This window comes from Erinaceus europaeus, chromosome 10 (assembly GCF_950295315.1).
Source record: "Erinaceus europaeus chromosome 10, mEriEur2.1, whole genome shotgun sequence".
NCBI classification, from domain to species: domain Eukaryota; kingdom Metazoa; phylum Chordata; class Mammalia; order Eulipotyphla; family Erinaceidae; genus Erinaceus; species Erinaceus europaeus.
The window spans coordinates 14,496,662-14,512,594 of NC_080171.1; the positions used below are offsets into that span (position 1 = coordinate 14,496,662).

At 46.9% G+C, this 15,933-nt stretch overlaps 1 protein-coding gene across 4 annotated transcripts in view; it reads right to left on the minus strand.

Annotated features, from left to right (window-relative positions):
• CCDC180 (coiled-coil domain containing 180) overlaps positions 1–15,933 on the minus strand; it is an 88,556-nt gene that overhangs the window by 25,777 nt on the left and 46,846 nt on the right. For all 4 annotated transcript variants that reach the window (XM_060199125.1, XM_060199128.1, XM_060199126.1 and 1 more), the window contains 7 exons: positions 10,481–10,794; positions 9,641–9,816; positions 7,517–7,697; positions 4,993–5,139; positions 3,548–3,692; positions 3,249–3,365; positions 1,953–2,054 (listed from right to left, as the gene is read on the minus strand). In XM_060199125.1, coding sequence (XP_060055108.1) covers positions 1,953–2,054; positions 3,249–3,365; positions 3,548–3,692; positions 4,993–5,139; positions 7,517–7,697; positions 9,641–9,816; positions 10,481–10,794 — 1,182 coding nt within the window. The remainder of the gene's footprint in view (positions 1–1,952; positions 2,055–3,248; positions 3,366–3,547; positions 3,693–4,992; positions 5,140–7,516; positions 7,698–9,640; positions 9,817–10,480; positions 10,795–15,933) is intronic.

The window sequence follows — 15,933 nt, forward strand, 5'->3', positions numbered from 1 at the left end:
ACCTGGTTCCTAAACATTTTCTCCTGACTACCCCCTAGCGCTAAGGTTTCTAGTTTAACTCACATCTTAGCCTCAGGCCTTACTCACAGCCACACCCCGGCATCCTATAGAGCAGGAGGCCAAGAGTAGATCCCACAGTAGAGCGGAGTACTCCTTTGCCTCAATCGTGAGACACGCCCCCATCTTTCTCCTAAATGTCCCCCTACTTCTTTACACCAGTAGAAGGAAACCCTTCCTTGTGTGGTTCCCTGAGCACTCTGCCCTGGCTGCACCTTTGCCTGGTCCCCGCTGCTCACCGTCCTGCAGAGGCATCTGGCCAGTTTCTTTCATCGGCACAGAAGCATCATCCAACCACAAAGCTCACATTCCCACTCAGCCAAAAGCCTGTGTAAGCGCCTGCCCAACATCCCAGCACCACCAGGAGAGGCACCGGGGGCTTGCGGCGTGAGAGCAAATGTTTCTGCTTTGGAGAGATCCAGCTGTCCCTGAAGAGGTCCAGCAGATCAACCTCAATGTCTCCTATTCTCCACTGGCTCAGCCTCCTAAGTGGATGGGGATGTTAGAGGAACCACCTTTACTCAGCACAACACATTGTTAGGGAATGCAGGGAATACCAGAAACATCTACGAGAAAATGTGTGGCATGGCCACAGAAAAGGAGAGAAGTGGAAATACATGACATGCTCGCAAGTGGAGAAAATACACAGACGCATGTGTAGTCGTGAGTGTGCGTTATGTATGCTTGGCTTTTTTGTTTGTTTGCTTTTTTAATTTTTAATTATTTATTTTAACTTTTTATTTATAAAAAGGAAACACTGGAAAAAAAAACCATAGGATTAGAGGGGTACAACTCCACATGCTTGTTTTGTCTTTAACCAGAGCATTGATTAGCTCTGGCTTATGGTGGTGTGGGGGATTGAACCTGAAACTTCAGAGCATCAGGCATGAGGCTCTCATGCATAACCATTATGCTATCTACCCCTATCCTGACTTTTTTTTTAATAAGCAAATGTTACTATGTAAGGAAAAGCAATAAAGACAGGGCAGGGGTAGATATCATAATGATAATGCAAAGAGACTCTCATGCCTGGGGCTCCAAAGTCCCAGGTTTAATCCCCCATGCCACCATAAGCCAGAGCTGAGCAATGCTCTGTAAAAATAATAATAATAATAATAATACAGAAAAAGAAAAAAATCCTCTTGGTAGTAACAACAATAAAGCTTCAATTTAGTTGCTGAAATGGAGAAGGCAGGACATTTTTTTTAAATTATTATCTTTATTTATTGGATAGAGACAGTCAGGAATGCAGAGAGTAGGGGAGATAGAGAGAGAGAAAAAGAGAGACACCCACAACACTGCATCACCACTCAAAAAGCTTTCCCGCTGCAGGTGGAGACTGGGGGCTCAAGCCCAGGTCCGTGGGCTTTGTAACATGTGTGTAAAACCAGGTGCGCCACCACGGGGCCTCATGAAAACAGGACTTTGTAAGGAGGGAGCATCTCACTCAAGAAACCTCTGCAGAGACATCTAGTCCTCGGGGTGCTTGGAATGATTGTTGTGAAAAGGTTATGGAGGTGGGATCATTGCACATAAACTGGTGACTCTGTTTTCTAAGTATAAGGTATAATAAGATCAAAACAAACAAAAAGTGGGGTTTCAGAGTGCGGCAAGCTCCTTATCACCTAGTGCTGAGTTGCCCCACTAGGAAGATATATCAGGTGACACATCCCAAGTGGAGGGAGACAAGGTTCAAGCCCCCACACTCACTGGACTCTACTTTTATTCCTGGGAGGCAGTGCTGGCTGGTTTATTCCATTAATAAAACAAAGGTTAAATACGAAAGTTCAGAGGCTACTTTGGTGTAAACAAAATCTTGGCCACTGATGTCAGTATTTTTCCTGTTTGTGATTCTAGCATGATGCATCTCGACTTAGCGCAGACTGCACACTTACTTTTTTTTCTCCTTGTGAGTTCCGACGGCACATTTTCACCTTGCTTTGAAGCTGTTCCAGGGAAGAATTTAATCCATCTGCTTGCGAGTTGGATTTGGCCACCTAGAAAAACCAGAGATTTCAGAACCTTGAATGCTTATTTTGATCAGGAAAAATGTTCAGTAAATGTTCAGGTATATCATCTGAGAGATGGACTTATGGAACTGACATTCTTTGAGTGACAAGTGAAAGAATAGTAACCAATATATGTGTCAGGAAGGATTTTCCCCTTTCTTATGGGGAGATCTAAGGGATCACAGTGCAGCTGTTGACACATAAGTACAGTCCCTCAGCTCCCTGCAATAGGTGTCTGCAAAACACTCTCACCAGGACACTGATCCTGTTAGATATTCCTGAAATACATGGTCTGGTTGTCAAACACTTTTTCAAAACATTACGTACTATACCTCCTCTCAAGTGACCACAACACACCTATACATCTCTGAGAAGTCCTCTAGTTAAAATAGTATTTACCTCATATAACATTTTATTTTATTTTATTTTATTTTATCTGCCTCCACAGTTATCACTGGGGCTTGGTGCCTGCACTATGAATCCACTGCTCCTGGCAGTCATCTTTTTCCCATTGCTGTTGTTGCTGCTGCTGCTGTTGTTGGATAGGACAGAGAGAAATTGAGAAAGGAGGGGAAGACAGAGAAGGGGAGAGAAAGACAGACACCTGCAGATCTGCTTCACTGCCTGCGAAGCAACCCCCTGCAGGTGGGGAGCTGGGGGCTTGAACTGGGATCCTTGTGCCATTCCTTGTGCTTCGTACCCAGTGCACTACTACCCAGCCCCCTTGTTTTATTTTTATTCATTTATTATTGGATAGAGACAGAGAAAGAGAGGAAAAGGGGAGAGAGAGAGAGAGAGGGAGAGAGAGAGACAGAGAGACACCTGCAGCCCTGCTTTACCACTCATGAAGCTTCCCCCCCTGCAGGTGGGGACCAGGGGCTTGAACTTCGGTCCTTGTGCGTTGTAATATGAGCATTTAACTAGGTGCACCACTGCCTGCCCCCCCTCACATAACTCTTATGAGGACTAACACAGCTGATCAAAAAATGTCAGCTATTAGGACACATGGCGTGGAGTGACTTAGTAAATGTTAGAAGCCACTAGCACTGAGTCTCTCTCTTCCTGGTTGGAGTACAAGCCCCACAGGGCAGAGACACCCTGGAGTCCCCAGCAACCAGGAATCCCTGGAGTGCAGGTGTGTGTGTGATAAACGCTTCAGGATGCAGATGAACTCTGTCCTACCTCACATTTGATGTTCACTTGCAGATTTGTCAGCAACCGCTGGATTTTCTCAATGAAAATAAGGTCCACGTGCAGATTATGGAATTTACTTTCAAACTTGTTGATGACATCATTAGCCTGTCCAGAATGATGAAAAGTAATGGGGATCAGCTTGGTATGGGATTTGGAACTTGTTAAGCATGGAGGCTAAATTGGTGTTTGGAAAAGGGCATGACCAGCAAATCAGGTGACAAGAAAGGCGACCCCTCCCCCCGGCCACCTGGGACCCTGGCTGGAGTTCAGCTGCACCATTCACCTACCTGGTCCAGGTACTCAGTCTCCATCTTCTCCATGTTGATCATGATTAAATTTTCAACCAACTCTATCCGGGTAGCTTCCTTCTCTAGCCGACGACACAGTGAGTCAATTTCTTCTGTAGAAAAGTTACCTCCCTCTGAAAACAATCTGAAAAATTTGGGAAAAATAAAAGTCATTGGTCAGACTGAAGACTTCCCACTCTCCCAAATGCTGGGGTTGGCAAGATTGTAGACTATAAACCTGAGATCATGGTCACAGAAATGAATGTGTGTAGCTTGCTGTGAGCTCAGACTGACAGGGACTCAGCAGTCATACAGACTCCTGTGCTAAACAGGAATATATATGGGCCCTGGGTCATATTGATGGAGTAAACAGTTAACTGTATTTATATGCTTTCCTCATATTTGGGAGCTACCCTCTGCCATAATCCAGCTCTCTAACCCTGTTGTCAACCCTGACACCATCTTCCCAGACAATATTTTAAGTCCACCTCCATGTTAACTAGCAGGCTCAGACAAAAATTACTAAAGTCATGGGCCCCTTGGAACATACCTGAAATAGCCTTCCTAGCTTCTTCCCACACAAACACTCCTAATTTCATCGGCTTTATTCCTATCTTTCGGTTCCTTATTAAACAATGTGTCCTGTTTTACAACTTACTGCCTTTCAGCCACCAAACTGCAGATGCTACTAGGATTCTATCCTGACTTCCATGGGCAGATGACCTCACCAATATGTCCTGGGACCCCACCTCTCCAAAGCCTCATCCCACTAGGGAAAGATAGAAATAGGATTGGGGTATGGACTGACCTGCCAATGCCCATGTTCAGCAGAGAAGCAATTACAGAAGCCAGACCTCCCACTTTCTGTACCCCATAATGACCCTGGGTAAGTGCTCCCAGAGGGATAAAGACTAGGAAAGCCAAACAAACAGACCAATGTGTCCTGGAGCTCCGATTCCCCAGAACCCCACCCCACTAGGGAAAGAGAGAGGCAGACTGGGAGTATGAATCCACCTGTCAATGCCCATGTTCAGCAGGGAAGCAATTACAGAAGCCAGACCTTCCACCTTTTGCACCCCACAATGACCTTGGATCCATACTCCCAGAGGGATAAAGAATAGGAAAGCTATCAGGGGAGGGGAGGGATACAGAGTTCTGGTGATGGGAATTGTGGGGAGTTGTACCCTTCTTATCCTATGGTTTTGTCAGTGTTTCCTTTTTATAAATAAAGAAAAAAGAAAAGAAAAGAAAAAAAGAAAAAAAGAAAGCTTCCAATGGAGGGAATGGGATACAGAACTCTGGTGGTAGGAACCATATGGAATCGTACCCGTCTTATCCTACAATCTTGACAGTCATTATTAAATCAATAAAAAAAAAAAAGCTCAGAAAAAGTTAAGGGGGAAACAAGAAGGACCCTAACCCACTGAGCCCCTGAAGTCTCCCACCTGCACTGCTTGATGAACTCGATGTTGGTATAGCGAAGCTTGCCCATGCTCTCCTCCAGGTACTGCCGGAAGCTGCGCAGGGACACCTGGATGACGTCGACATAGCTCAGCAGCTCCCGGTGCAGCGCGCTGCTGAGACTGACCAGCCTGGGGAGAGAGGAGTAACCGGTGATGGGTGACCATCTTGGACATGGGAGGGCAGGGAAGTGCTCAGGGCATGGGAGGGTGGCCTGGAAGGCTGCTCGAGTTCTATAACTAGCCACTGGGACCAGTGTCCAGGAAAAGTCACATTAGAAGGAAGTTCAGGGGAGCTGAGTGGTGGTGTGCCAAGTAGAGCACACGTATTACAAGGTGTAGGGAACTGGGGTCAAGCCCCGCCCCGACCCCTCCCCCACGTCCACTTCATCCCCACACGCAAGGGGGGAAGCTTCACAAGTGATGAAGCAGTGTTGCAGTTGTCTGTCTCCCTATCTCCCCCTTCTCTCAATTTCATTCTGTCTCTACTTTAAGTAAAATAAAATAAAAATCTATCTTTATTTATTTATTGCCGCGAGGGTTATTGATTGCTGGGGCTCGGTGCCTGCACCATGAATTCACTGCTCCTGGAGGCTATTCCCCACCCCCCTTTTGTTGCCCTTGCTGTTTTAACGTTGTGGTTATTATTGTTGTTGTTATTGATGTTGTCGTTGTTGGATAGGACAGAGAGAAATGGAAAGAGGAGGGGAAGACAGAGAGGAGGAGAGAAAGATAGACACCTGCAGACCAGCTTCACCGCTTGTGACTCCCCAGCAGGTGGGGAGCTGGGGACTCGAACCGGGATCCTTGCACCGGTCCTTGCGCTTCATGCCATGTGCACTTAACCTATTGAGCTACTATCTGACCCTTTATGTATGTATGTATGTATGTATGTATGTATGTATGTATGTATGTATTGTTTTGCTTTTTTGGTTTTTTTCTTTTAAAAAATTTTATTTATAAAAAGGAAACATTGACAAAACCATAGGATAAGAGGGGTACAACTCCACACAATTCCCACCACCAGAACTCCCCTGTCCCATCCCCTCCCTTGATAGCTTTCCTATTTTTATCTCTTTTGGAGTATGGACCCAAGGTCATTGTGGGATGCAGAAGGTGAAAGTCTGGCTCTGTAGTTGCTTCCCTGCTGAACATGGGCGTTGACAGGTGGATCCACACTCCCAGCCTGCCTCTCTTAGTTCTTTAAAGAGCAGTACTCTAATGAAAAAAGTTTTTTTTTTCCTGCCTCCAAGGTTATTGCTGGGGCTCGGTGCCTGCACCACAAATCCACTGCTCCTGGAGGCTATTTTTTCCCCTTTTGTTGCCCTTGTTGTTTTAACATTGTTGTGGTTATTATCATTATTGTTGTTGTTGGATAGGACAGAGAGAAATGGAGAAAGGAGGGGAAGACAGAGAGGGGGAGAGAAAGACTACCTGTGAAGCGACCCCCCTGCAGGTGGGGTTCCGGGGGCTGGAACCGGGATCCTTGTGCCAGTCCTTGTGCTTCGTGCCACCTGCGCTTAACCTGCTAGCCCCATCTTGTTTCTTTTTTAAACAAGAAGGAAGTTAAAGTTTCTGTTCAAGTGGGACACAGTGTGTCCTAATGCTTAGTGGGGGGAGGGGGGGGGCTGGGAAGTGGCACGTCCTGAGTGCTCACTTTACCACACGTGAGGACCAGGGTTCAAGCCCTTGGCCTTCACCTTGGGGGGAAACTTCCTGCAGGTGTCTCCTTTTTTCATCTGCCCCTGGCAGTCCCTCTCTATTTTTCTCTATCATAAAAAGAAAGAGAAATGGGAAGAAAAACAAACAAACTCAGTGTATTGGATCAGACCCACTCTGGTTCCTGGCAGCAGGTAGGGGAAACAACCCTACTGGTTACCACCCTCCCTCCCCTTCTCCCTCTCTCCGGTGCTCCAGTACTCTCCTCGGTGCTCCAGTACTCTCCCCAAAGAGCAGCCTGGTCTCCCTTTTATGCCCAGACCTACCCCGACCAGCCACCTCTGGGTACCTGCTTGCAGACACCAGGCTTCTCTGTTACCTGACTGAGGCCTGCTGGGCAGACGGCAGCCTCTGTCTAGAATCCCTGTCAGGACTCAAATCCCCTGTCCTGAAAACATCCTCACCTCTGGCTGGGCCCATACTTCTGCTCTACAGGGGGCATTTTGTCCTGACTGTATCTTCCTCCATCCCAGGTCAGAGGCCTCTTCTGGTTCCTTCACCCAGAGCGGTCTTTCACACCATGGACATTTGGGAGGGGGAAGAGTTCACTGCCCAGATCCTGACCTCTGATCACACAAAACTTTTCTCTTTTTAGCTCTTCCCCCACTGTGGTGCTTCACACAGTCAGACTCTTGCTCTTGCAGAGAGCTTAGCTGAAAAGTGAAGGTTGCTTTGGGGTTTGGGAGCCCTGACTTATTTATCCACCAGAGAGGGACCATCCCTTTAAGAACAGCCTCTTGGGTGGAATTCTAGAGCCCAGGTCCAGAATGGAAACTCCCAGGGCTCTTACTTCTGGCTCTTTGTAGCATTCAAAAACGTGTGCTCCATGTCGTAAATCTTGCGGCGGAAATTTTTGCTCTTGGTGTTCTGCTCTTCTTGGAACTGGCAGAACATCAGCCTCTCCTTCTTCAGGGTCTCCAGCACCCCAGAACAGTGACTATCTAGTCGTTCTCGATGAAGCAAGAGTTCAGCTGAAAAAGGATGTGGGGGGCAGGGTTGACGTTCACTAGGCCCTTGAGCCACCTCTGGACATGACTTGCCCGGATGATGATGGCTCACCCAGGCCAGCTGCAAGAGCAACGATCTTTCAGGTCAAGGCCTCCTGTCTTGCTCCTGCTGCTTTTGCTAGGGGTTGATCTGGGCAAAGATGTCAGAGAGGCTGACCCCAGACTGCAGAGAAGGCTCTGCCTGGTGTGAGCAGGGAGGTTCCTGCTGGTGGAAACTCTGAGTATTTCAGAAGGAAACAAAGCCTGGGAAGGGGGGGAGGGAAGCTGGGGGGGGGTGGGGCGCAGGATTTAGAGGAGTGCTGGGAGGGGAGGATTCTGGGTGAGAGGGTTTGGGAAAAAACACCTAGCATAAAGCAGAGGGGTTGGGTTTGGTCCTTTTTATCAGTGGCTTCCAGTGATCCTGAATTCCAATGAACTTTGAAAGTGTAGAAAAAAGAACCAGTTTTTGACCTTAAGAGTTCCACTGTAAGCCTAACATAGCACGAGCGGACATCCCACGTGGCTTCTTACTACCTGAAGAGGTCTGAGGGCTTGTGGCTCTAGCTCTGTGGAAAACAAATGATGTGACTTTATGGCCTTAATTTCTACACACTGGCCCAGGGAGCCAGGGGAAGGTTGTGGGAGCTAGGCTGCAGAAAACATCTTTATTTCTACTTATATTTAATTCATAACTTTCTTTCTTTTGTCATCCTTAGGATTTCATCGCTCTGGACTGAGTTTTTCAGAAAGAGTCAGAGAGACAGAGGGGGAGACACAAGAGTATGACGCTCCCCCCCCCCCAGCAGGGTAGGGTCTGGTTTCGAACCTCAGTCCTGTGCATGTTAAAGCAGTGCCATCCAGGTGAGCTATCTTGCCAGATGGTCCTTACCTCACAACTATTTAGAGGAGGAAGATCAAGTTTCAGAGCTCAAGCAAGTCTCCCAATATCATAGGTCCTGGGATTCTAGGCCAGGCTGTTTGAATCTTTTTCACTTCTCCAGGGAATAGGAGCGTGTGGGGAATCAGATGGGAGGGCTCTGTGAGCTCTACCCTTCTATGATGGAGTTGTTGGGTATTTTTGTTTTCTGGATAGAGACTAAGAAAAGTTGAGAGGAAAGTGGGAGAGAGAGAGAGAGAGACCTACAATTCTCCTTCACAGCATGTGAAGCTTCCCCCCTGCAGGTAGAGAACCCCCACAGAAGACTTGAACTCACATCTTTGAACACTGTCACATGTGACTTTACCAGGTGTGCCAACAACCTGGCCCCCTATGAAGGGACAGACCCAACAAAAGGGTGTGTCCAGTTAATGGTACTCTCTGCCCAAGAGAGAATTGACCCTACCTTTTAAGTATTATAACCTAAAAATAGTGGCTAGTGATTTTTGGAGACTGACTTATGTCACATACTTACAATTCCAACTATGCCATTTCAGGGAGAGTTAATCTCTCTCTCTCTCTCTCTCTTACACACACACACACACACACACACACACACACACACACACACTTTCCCCCCTACAGATGAAGAAGGAATCAGAGAGGTCAGGTAATCTCCCTGAGTCACACAGCTAGAGAATTGAAGCCCAACAGCTCTACTCCTGAGCTACAAGACTTGCCTCTAGAGCCTCATCCATGCAGGTGTGCATCTGACAGGTTTGTAAGTAGACTTGGGATCCACAGAGCTAAACATGATGATACTTTTCATCTTAGCATCTACTCCTCTCTTACCAAAAAAAGGAAGAAAATATTAAGAGTCTCATCCAAGGACTCTGAGTGCTACTTTCTCTGCCAGGAAGGGGCGGGGGGGCTCATCTTCTAGGTGCCATGGCAATATGCTAAACACTGTGCTGCTGCAAACCAAGGCAGCTGATGAGCATAGCACAGATGCCTGGGGGTCTAAAGTGGGGTTTCCACTCAGGGTCTGTACCTGCCCTGACATTGTGGATGTCCTTTTCAATCTGCTGGGCTCTTGGCTGGTGCAGGTGCAGACGCAGCTCCAGTTCGGAATTCAGCTGGTCCACCTTGGTGGACATGATCACGCGGATGTTAAGGGAACACTGGTCAAACCATTTCTCCAGGTGCTCAAAAAAGCCAGTTCTCAATCTGAGGGAGAGATGGGGTCAGGGTCAGTCCTGCTAACAATTGTGACCAAGGGAGCAATCTTCTCAGGTGGCTACAGAAAGTGCTTCCTGCCTCCCACTCCTTCCCTATCACTTTACAGGCAACTGCATTGTATTGCCTTGCTTGCCTGGTTCAGATGACTCCCTGCTGGAGAGCACTGCCAGGTTCCCTTGCAGGTGGGCAGCTGGGGCTTGAACCAGGATCCTTTCGCAGGTCTGTGTGCTTCGCACCATAAGTTTTCCCACTGAGCTACTGCCCCCCCATCAGTTTTCTACATGCTTTTTTTCCTTCAAGCAGAAACCAGTCCAATTCTTTGTTTTACCATGTCAACTTGTTTAGGGTCTGAGATGGCCCACTGGGCAGAGTGCCTGTACTGCTGTACATACAAGTCAGGTTTGAGCTCCAGCACCATGTGGGAAGGAATTTTTTTTTTTGTCTTTGTTTCCCATGGGAAGTTTTGCAGCAAAAAGGGAACTTTTTGCTACTGTGGTCTCTCTCAATCTCTCTCTCTCTCTCTCTCTCTCTCTCTCTCTAATTCTCTTTTTCTGAATGAAAAAATGGCTCAGGCCCTGACTCCACACATGAAAAGTCAACTTGTTCATAAAAATCAGGACAGAAGAATGCAACAAAATGATATTTTACTCACTGCTTCTTTATTTCTGAAATCAACGTGGGCGGAATCATCACTTGTTCTAGGCACCTAGCGCCAGGCATTTCACTGGTGAGTATGGCAGAAAGGCTAGGAGAAGGTCTCTTGCAACCCTCTTCTTCCTTTTTTTCTTCTTCTTCTTCTTCTTCTTCTTTTTCTCCTTCTTCTTCTTCTTCTTCTTCTTCATCTTCATCTTCATCTTCTTCTTGTTCAAGGGGTAGGAAGACATAGTAAGTGTTGCCACTGGAGGTTGTAAAGGACTCCATCTCCTCAGTGGATAACTCCCCCTGACTTTCTTCCTGAGATGCCACCTAACCAGGAAACAAACCCTTATTTAATTTTTTTAATATTTTAGTTTTGTTAGTGATTTAATACTGATTTACAAAATTATAACAGGTATATGATTCTTTCCATGGGAAGCTACAGCAGTTCTTCTAAGATTGCAGATAAAAGTTAACTATTATTTCTATAACCATCTGTCTATATTTGTATATATTTACCCATTTTCCCCATGGTCCTGTCGTCTCTTGTTTTCCAAGTCATACCTATCCCTATTACTACTTCTGAATCTCCTTCCTTTTTTCCTGTTTTCTCTCCGGGTCCTGGTGGAGTTGGAGTTCAGAGCCCTCTGGCGATCTTCCCCCTTTCATTTCTCTCTTGCTGGGAGTATGGACCAAATTTTTTTGGGGGAGGGATGCAGAAAGTGGGAGGTCTGGCATCTGTAATTGCTTCTCTCCTGGACATGGGTGTTGGCAGGTGGAACCATACCCCCAGCCTGAGGAACAAGGCTTTAGAACTATTATCATTGAACTAGGTGGTGGCACACCCAGTTGAGCACATACATTACCATGTGTAAGGACCTGGGTTCAAGCCCCCAGTCTCCACCTGCTAGAGGGAACCTTCATGAGAAGTGAATCAGGTCTACAGGTATCTCTCTCTCTCTCCCTCTCTGTCTCCCCACTCCACTCTGGATTTCTTTCGGTCTCCACCCAAAATAAGTGAAACAACAATAACAGCAACAACAATACTGCTATCATCAAAATGACTTGGAAGTTCCAATCATAGATCTCACCTGTAAACTCATGAGACGAGTCTTGCCCATAATTTTAATTTTTCCCATAGAGTGCTTTTAATATTGAGAAATTCCAGAAAGAAATCTGATTTTTCTACTTCTTTTCTCTTCTAATTTTTTAACTATCTTTATTTACTAATTGGATAGAGATAGCCAGAAAACAAGAGGAATGGAGAGGGAGACAGAGGGACACCTGCAGCCCTGCTTTACCACTTGTGAAACTTTCCCCCCGCGGGTGGCGGTCAGGGGCTTAAACCCCAGTCCTTGCTCACTGTAACGTGTGTGCTCAACGAGGCACACCACCACTTGGCTCCCCGATTTTTCTTGAAACGTGATACTTCTAAGTCTACACTTGCACACAGCATCATTGACAAGCTGGGGAACAACTGCACAGTCGCACAGACTGAATGTTGTTATTCCTCTTTAGATCCCTGATGTCTTACTATTGGGAGGTGGGGACTTTAGAAGGTGATTAGGGCCTGAAGGTAGAGTCCTCATGAATGGAAATAGTGCCTTAAAAAAATAATTAAGGGAGTCGGGCTGTAGCGCAGCGGGTTAAGCGCAGGTGGCGCAAAGCACAAGGACCGGCATAAGGATCCCGGTTCGAACCCCGGCTCCCCACCTGCAGGGGAGTCGCTTCACAGGCGGTGAAGCAGGTCTGCAGGTGTCTGTCTTTCTCTCCTCCTCTATGTCTTCCCCTCCTCTCTCCATTTCTCTCTGTCCTATCCAACAATGACGACAATAATAATAACTACAACAATAAAACAACAAGGGTAACAAAAGAGAATCAATAAATAAAATTAAAAATAATAATAATAATTAAAAAGAGCCCAGAGAGCTCCCTTGTGTCTTCCAGCAGGTGAGGCCACAGCAAGAATACAGCTGTCTATGAAGCAGGTCCTCTCTGAAGACCACATCTGCCTCTCTTTGGTTTTGAACTTCCCAACTGCCAGAACCTATATATAAGTCACCACTTCGTGTACAGCATTTTGCTATGGCAGGAAGAATGGGTTAAGAAAAAGACTTTGACATCTGTCACTGTTTTGCACTTGGTCCCCAGTCCTCATTCCGAGCCCATGCCTGTGCATGTTTGAGTTTGGGGGCCCTGCTCAGACAGAAGTTCCCGTGTGCCAGCTGCGCCACAGCAATACTGGGAAATGTCTTCTGAAGCTTCGTGACTGTGGGATTATGGTTGCAGTTTCTGGGAGTTGGAATGGGTTTTGAAGACATTTACTTCCTGACACTCAGGCACTTCCTGACACTACAGGCGCTTCTGCCAAGCCATCGTCAAAGCAGCTTCCCAAGCCATTCCTTGTGGGAGACGTGCTAACTATATGCCTGGTCTTGATGCTGAATGCGAGCAACTACTAAAGCAGTATAATGAGTCGGGCAACCCAGATGTGGCCGACCATCTCATTGCCTCCCTGGATGCAGCACGCCAAGCCCGCTGGCAACAACTCACGGAAAGTCTGAACTTCACCCACTCAAGTAGGAAGGCCTGGAAGCTTCTTCATAGTCTGGGTGCCGGTAGCCAACCCTCTCCCGTCTCCCATCCTCCCGTATCTCCAAACTCAGTGGCCAGTCACCTAACTCAAGTTGGACGTGCTAAGATCGACCCAGTCTGGAAAAGAGAAATTTCCCATGAGTGGTCATCCCACTTCCGGTTATCTTGCCCATCTCCAAAACTCTCTCCCTTTACACTGTCTGAACTGGAAGACGCTTTGAAGAGGGTTAAACCGGGAACGACTGCTGGCTATGATAACATCACCCCAGAACTCATTCTTAACTTGGGCCCTGCGGCAAAGACGTGGCTCACTTCATTCCTGTCCCACATCTTGGAATCCGAATCTATGCCCAAAATTTGGCGTCGTGCGAAGATAATAGCAGTTTTGAAACCAAAGAAAGACCCAACACTGGCCGCCAGCTATAGACCAATTTCTCTCCTCTCCGTGTGTTACAAACTCCTTGAGAGGCTGCTTCTGTCACGTATTTCTCCTCTTACAGAGAAATTCCTATCACCCGCCCAAGCTGGTTTCCGCCCAGGAAGATCTACCTGCGAACAAGCCCTGGCCCTCTCAACTTACATTGAAAATGGATTCCAGAAGAATTTAAAGACGGGTGCTGTCTTTGTTGATCTCACAGCAGCCTATGACATGGTCTGGCACCGTGGTCTCCTAGTCAAGATTTCAAGATGCCTGCCTCCATGGGTGGCCAACACTATATCGTTTCTTCTCCAAAACAGAAGATTCCGGGTGCATCTGGGTGACAAGTCTAGCAGATGGAGACTTGTCTCAAGTGGCCTCCCCCAGGGCTCTGTTCTGGCTCCTACGCTATTTAATATTTACATCAATGACCTTCCAGAAACTTCTTCAAGGAAGTTCATCTATGCCGATGACATCTGCTGTGCAACTCAGGCATCCAAGTTTGACATCCTCGAGGAAACACTCACGAAAGACATGTCTCTGATATCTGATTACTGTAAAAAATGGCGACTAATCCCTAGCACTGCAAAAACGGTATCATCTGTTTTCCATCTACACCATGCCTCGGCCTCGCGTGAGCTTAATGTGCAGCTTGATGATACAAGAATCCGGCATGAAGCCCAGCCAGTCTATCTTGGCGTTACTCTCGATCGCACCCTGTCATTTCACGAACATCTCATAAAAACTACAGCAAAGGTGGGCGCGAGGAATAACATCATTGCAAGACTGGCCAGCTCCTCATGGGGTGCGAGCGCTTCCACACTACGATCATCATCTCTGGTATTATGCTATTCCACTGCAGAATACTGTGCCCCAGTATGGTTCCGTAGCCCCCATGTCCACTTGGTCGATTCCAAATTATATTCCTCCATGAGGATCATTTCTGGAACCATCCGCTCCACCCCGGTTCCATGGCTGCCAGTTCTTAGCAACATCGCCCCGCCAGATATTCGTCGGGATGCGGCATCATCTAAGTTCATTTCCCACGTCTACGCTCTACCGGACCTGCCAATATACGCGGATATCTTCGCCCACCCTGTCCAACGCTTGACGTCTCGTCATCCATTCTGGTCCCCTACGCCTACACTGAACTTCTCTGTTCCAGTCTCTTGGAAACAGAGTTGGCAGTCAGCTGAGGTAAAGAACAAACACCTCATCACAGACCCCTGCAAGGGTCAACCCGGCTTTGACCTAGCACGTTATGATCGGGCCCTCCTCAATCGCTATGGAACAGGCCATGGCCGGAGCACCGCTATGTTCCATCGCTGGGGAGCCAGAGACGACCCGAACTGCCCCTATGGCTACAGACAGACTATGACCCACATAGTCAATGACTGCCACCTCTCCAGATTCAAAGGAGGTCTCGAAACTTGACATCAGGCTCAACCTGACGCTGTTGACTGGCTACGGAAGAAGGGAAAACGCTAGAAGAAGAAGTGGAGCACTCTCCCTACCTGCTTGGATGTGGATCACTTCTGTTGTATAATCAAAGAATGGGGAGAAGGAATAGAGAGGTCGAGTTGAGCCACATAATGAAGAGGAGTTGAGAAAGTCAGAAGACCAGGGCGGGATGAGAAAAACCATGTAGCTGAGAGGTTGCATTAGAAGAGATTTCAGGGGAAACTGTGGAGAAGGAATGGCGGGGGAGAGGGGCTTTGGGGAGGTGTTAGGGCCTTAGGTTGGGTGTGAGAGTATTTTCAGACACCTGTGATGCAGAGCTAGGAAATGGAGCACATGTGTAGACAATTGTGTTGTAAAACATTTACCTTCTAATAAAATGGGTGGGGGAAAACCATTTGTAATAGCCTGATCTTAGAAACAACCCGGATGTCCAATGACAGGCTTAGAAAGTTGTGGAACACATACACAATAGAATACTATTCAACTGTTAAAAAAAATGATGACATCTCTTTTGCTTTATCTTGGATGGAACTAGAAGGGATTATGTTAAGTGAGATAAGTCAAAAACAAAAAGAAGGAAATGAAAGAAAGAAAAGAAAGGAAGAAAGAAAGAAGGAGAGAGAGAAAAAAGTAAGTAAGTAAGTAAGAAGGAAAGACCAGGTGATCTCACTTGTAGAATTATGGAATTTAAGAAACAAGACCAAAAAAAGAAAACACAAAGCGAACGTTGGACTGGGTGGGGTGTACTGCATTAAAAAAACAGCTCGGGGACTGAGGGGTTGGGAGGGCGTGGAAAGAAGTCTGGGGTGTTGATGTATCCATATGTCAGCAACTGTACTGTTAGTCACTACCCCTCCCCAATAAAATGAAAAAATAAGTAAGAGGTTGCAGGATACAATGTGAAGAAAGTTCTGGGGAATTGGGGCTCCCGGACATGTTCAGTGGTGAAGCAATTACAGAAGCCAGACCTTCCACCTTCTGCAACCCACAATGAC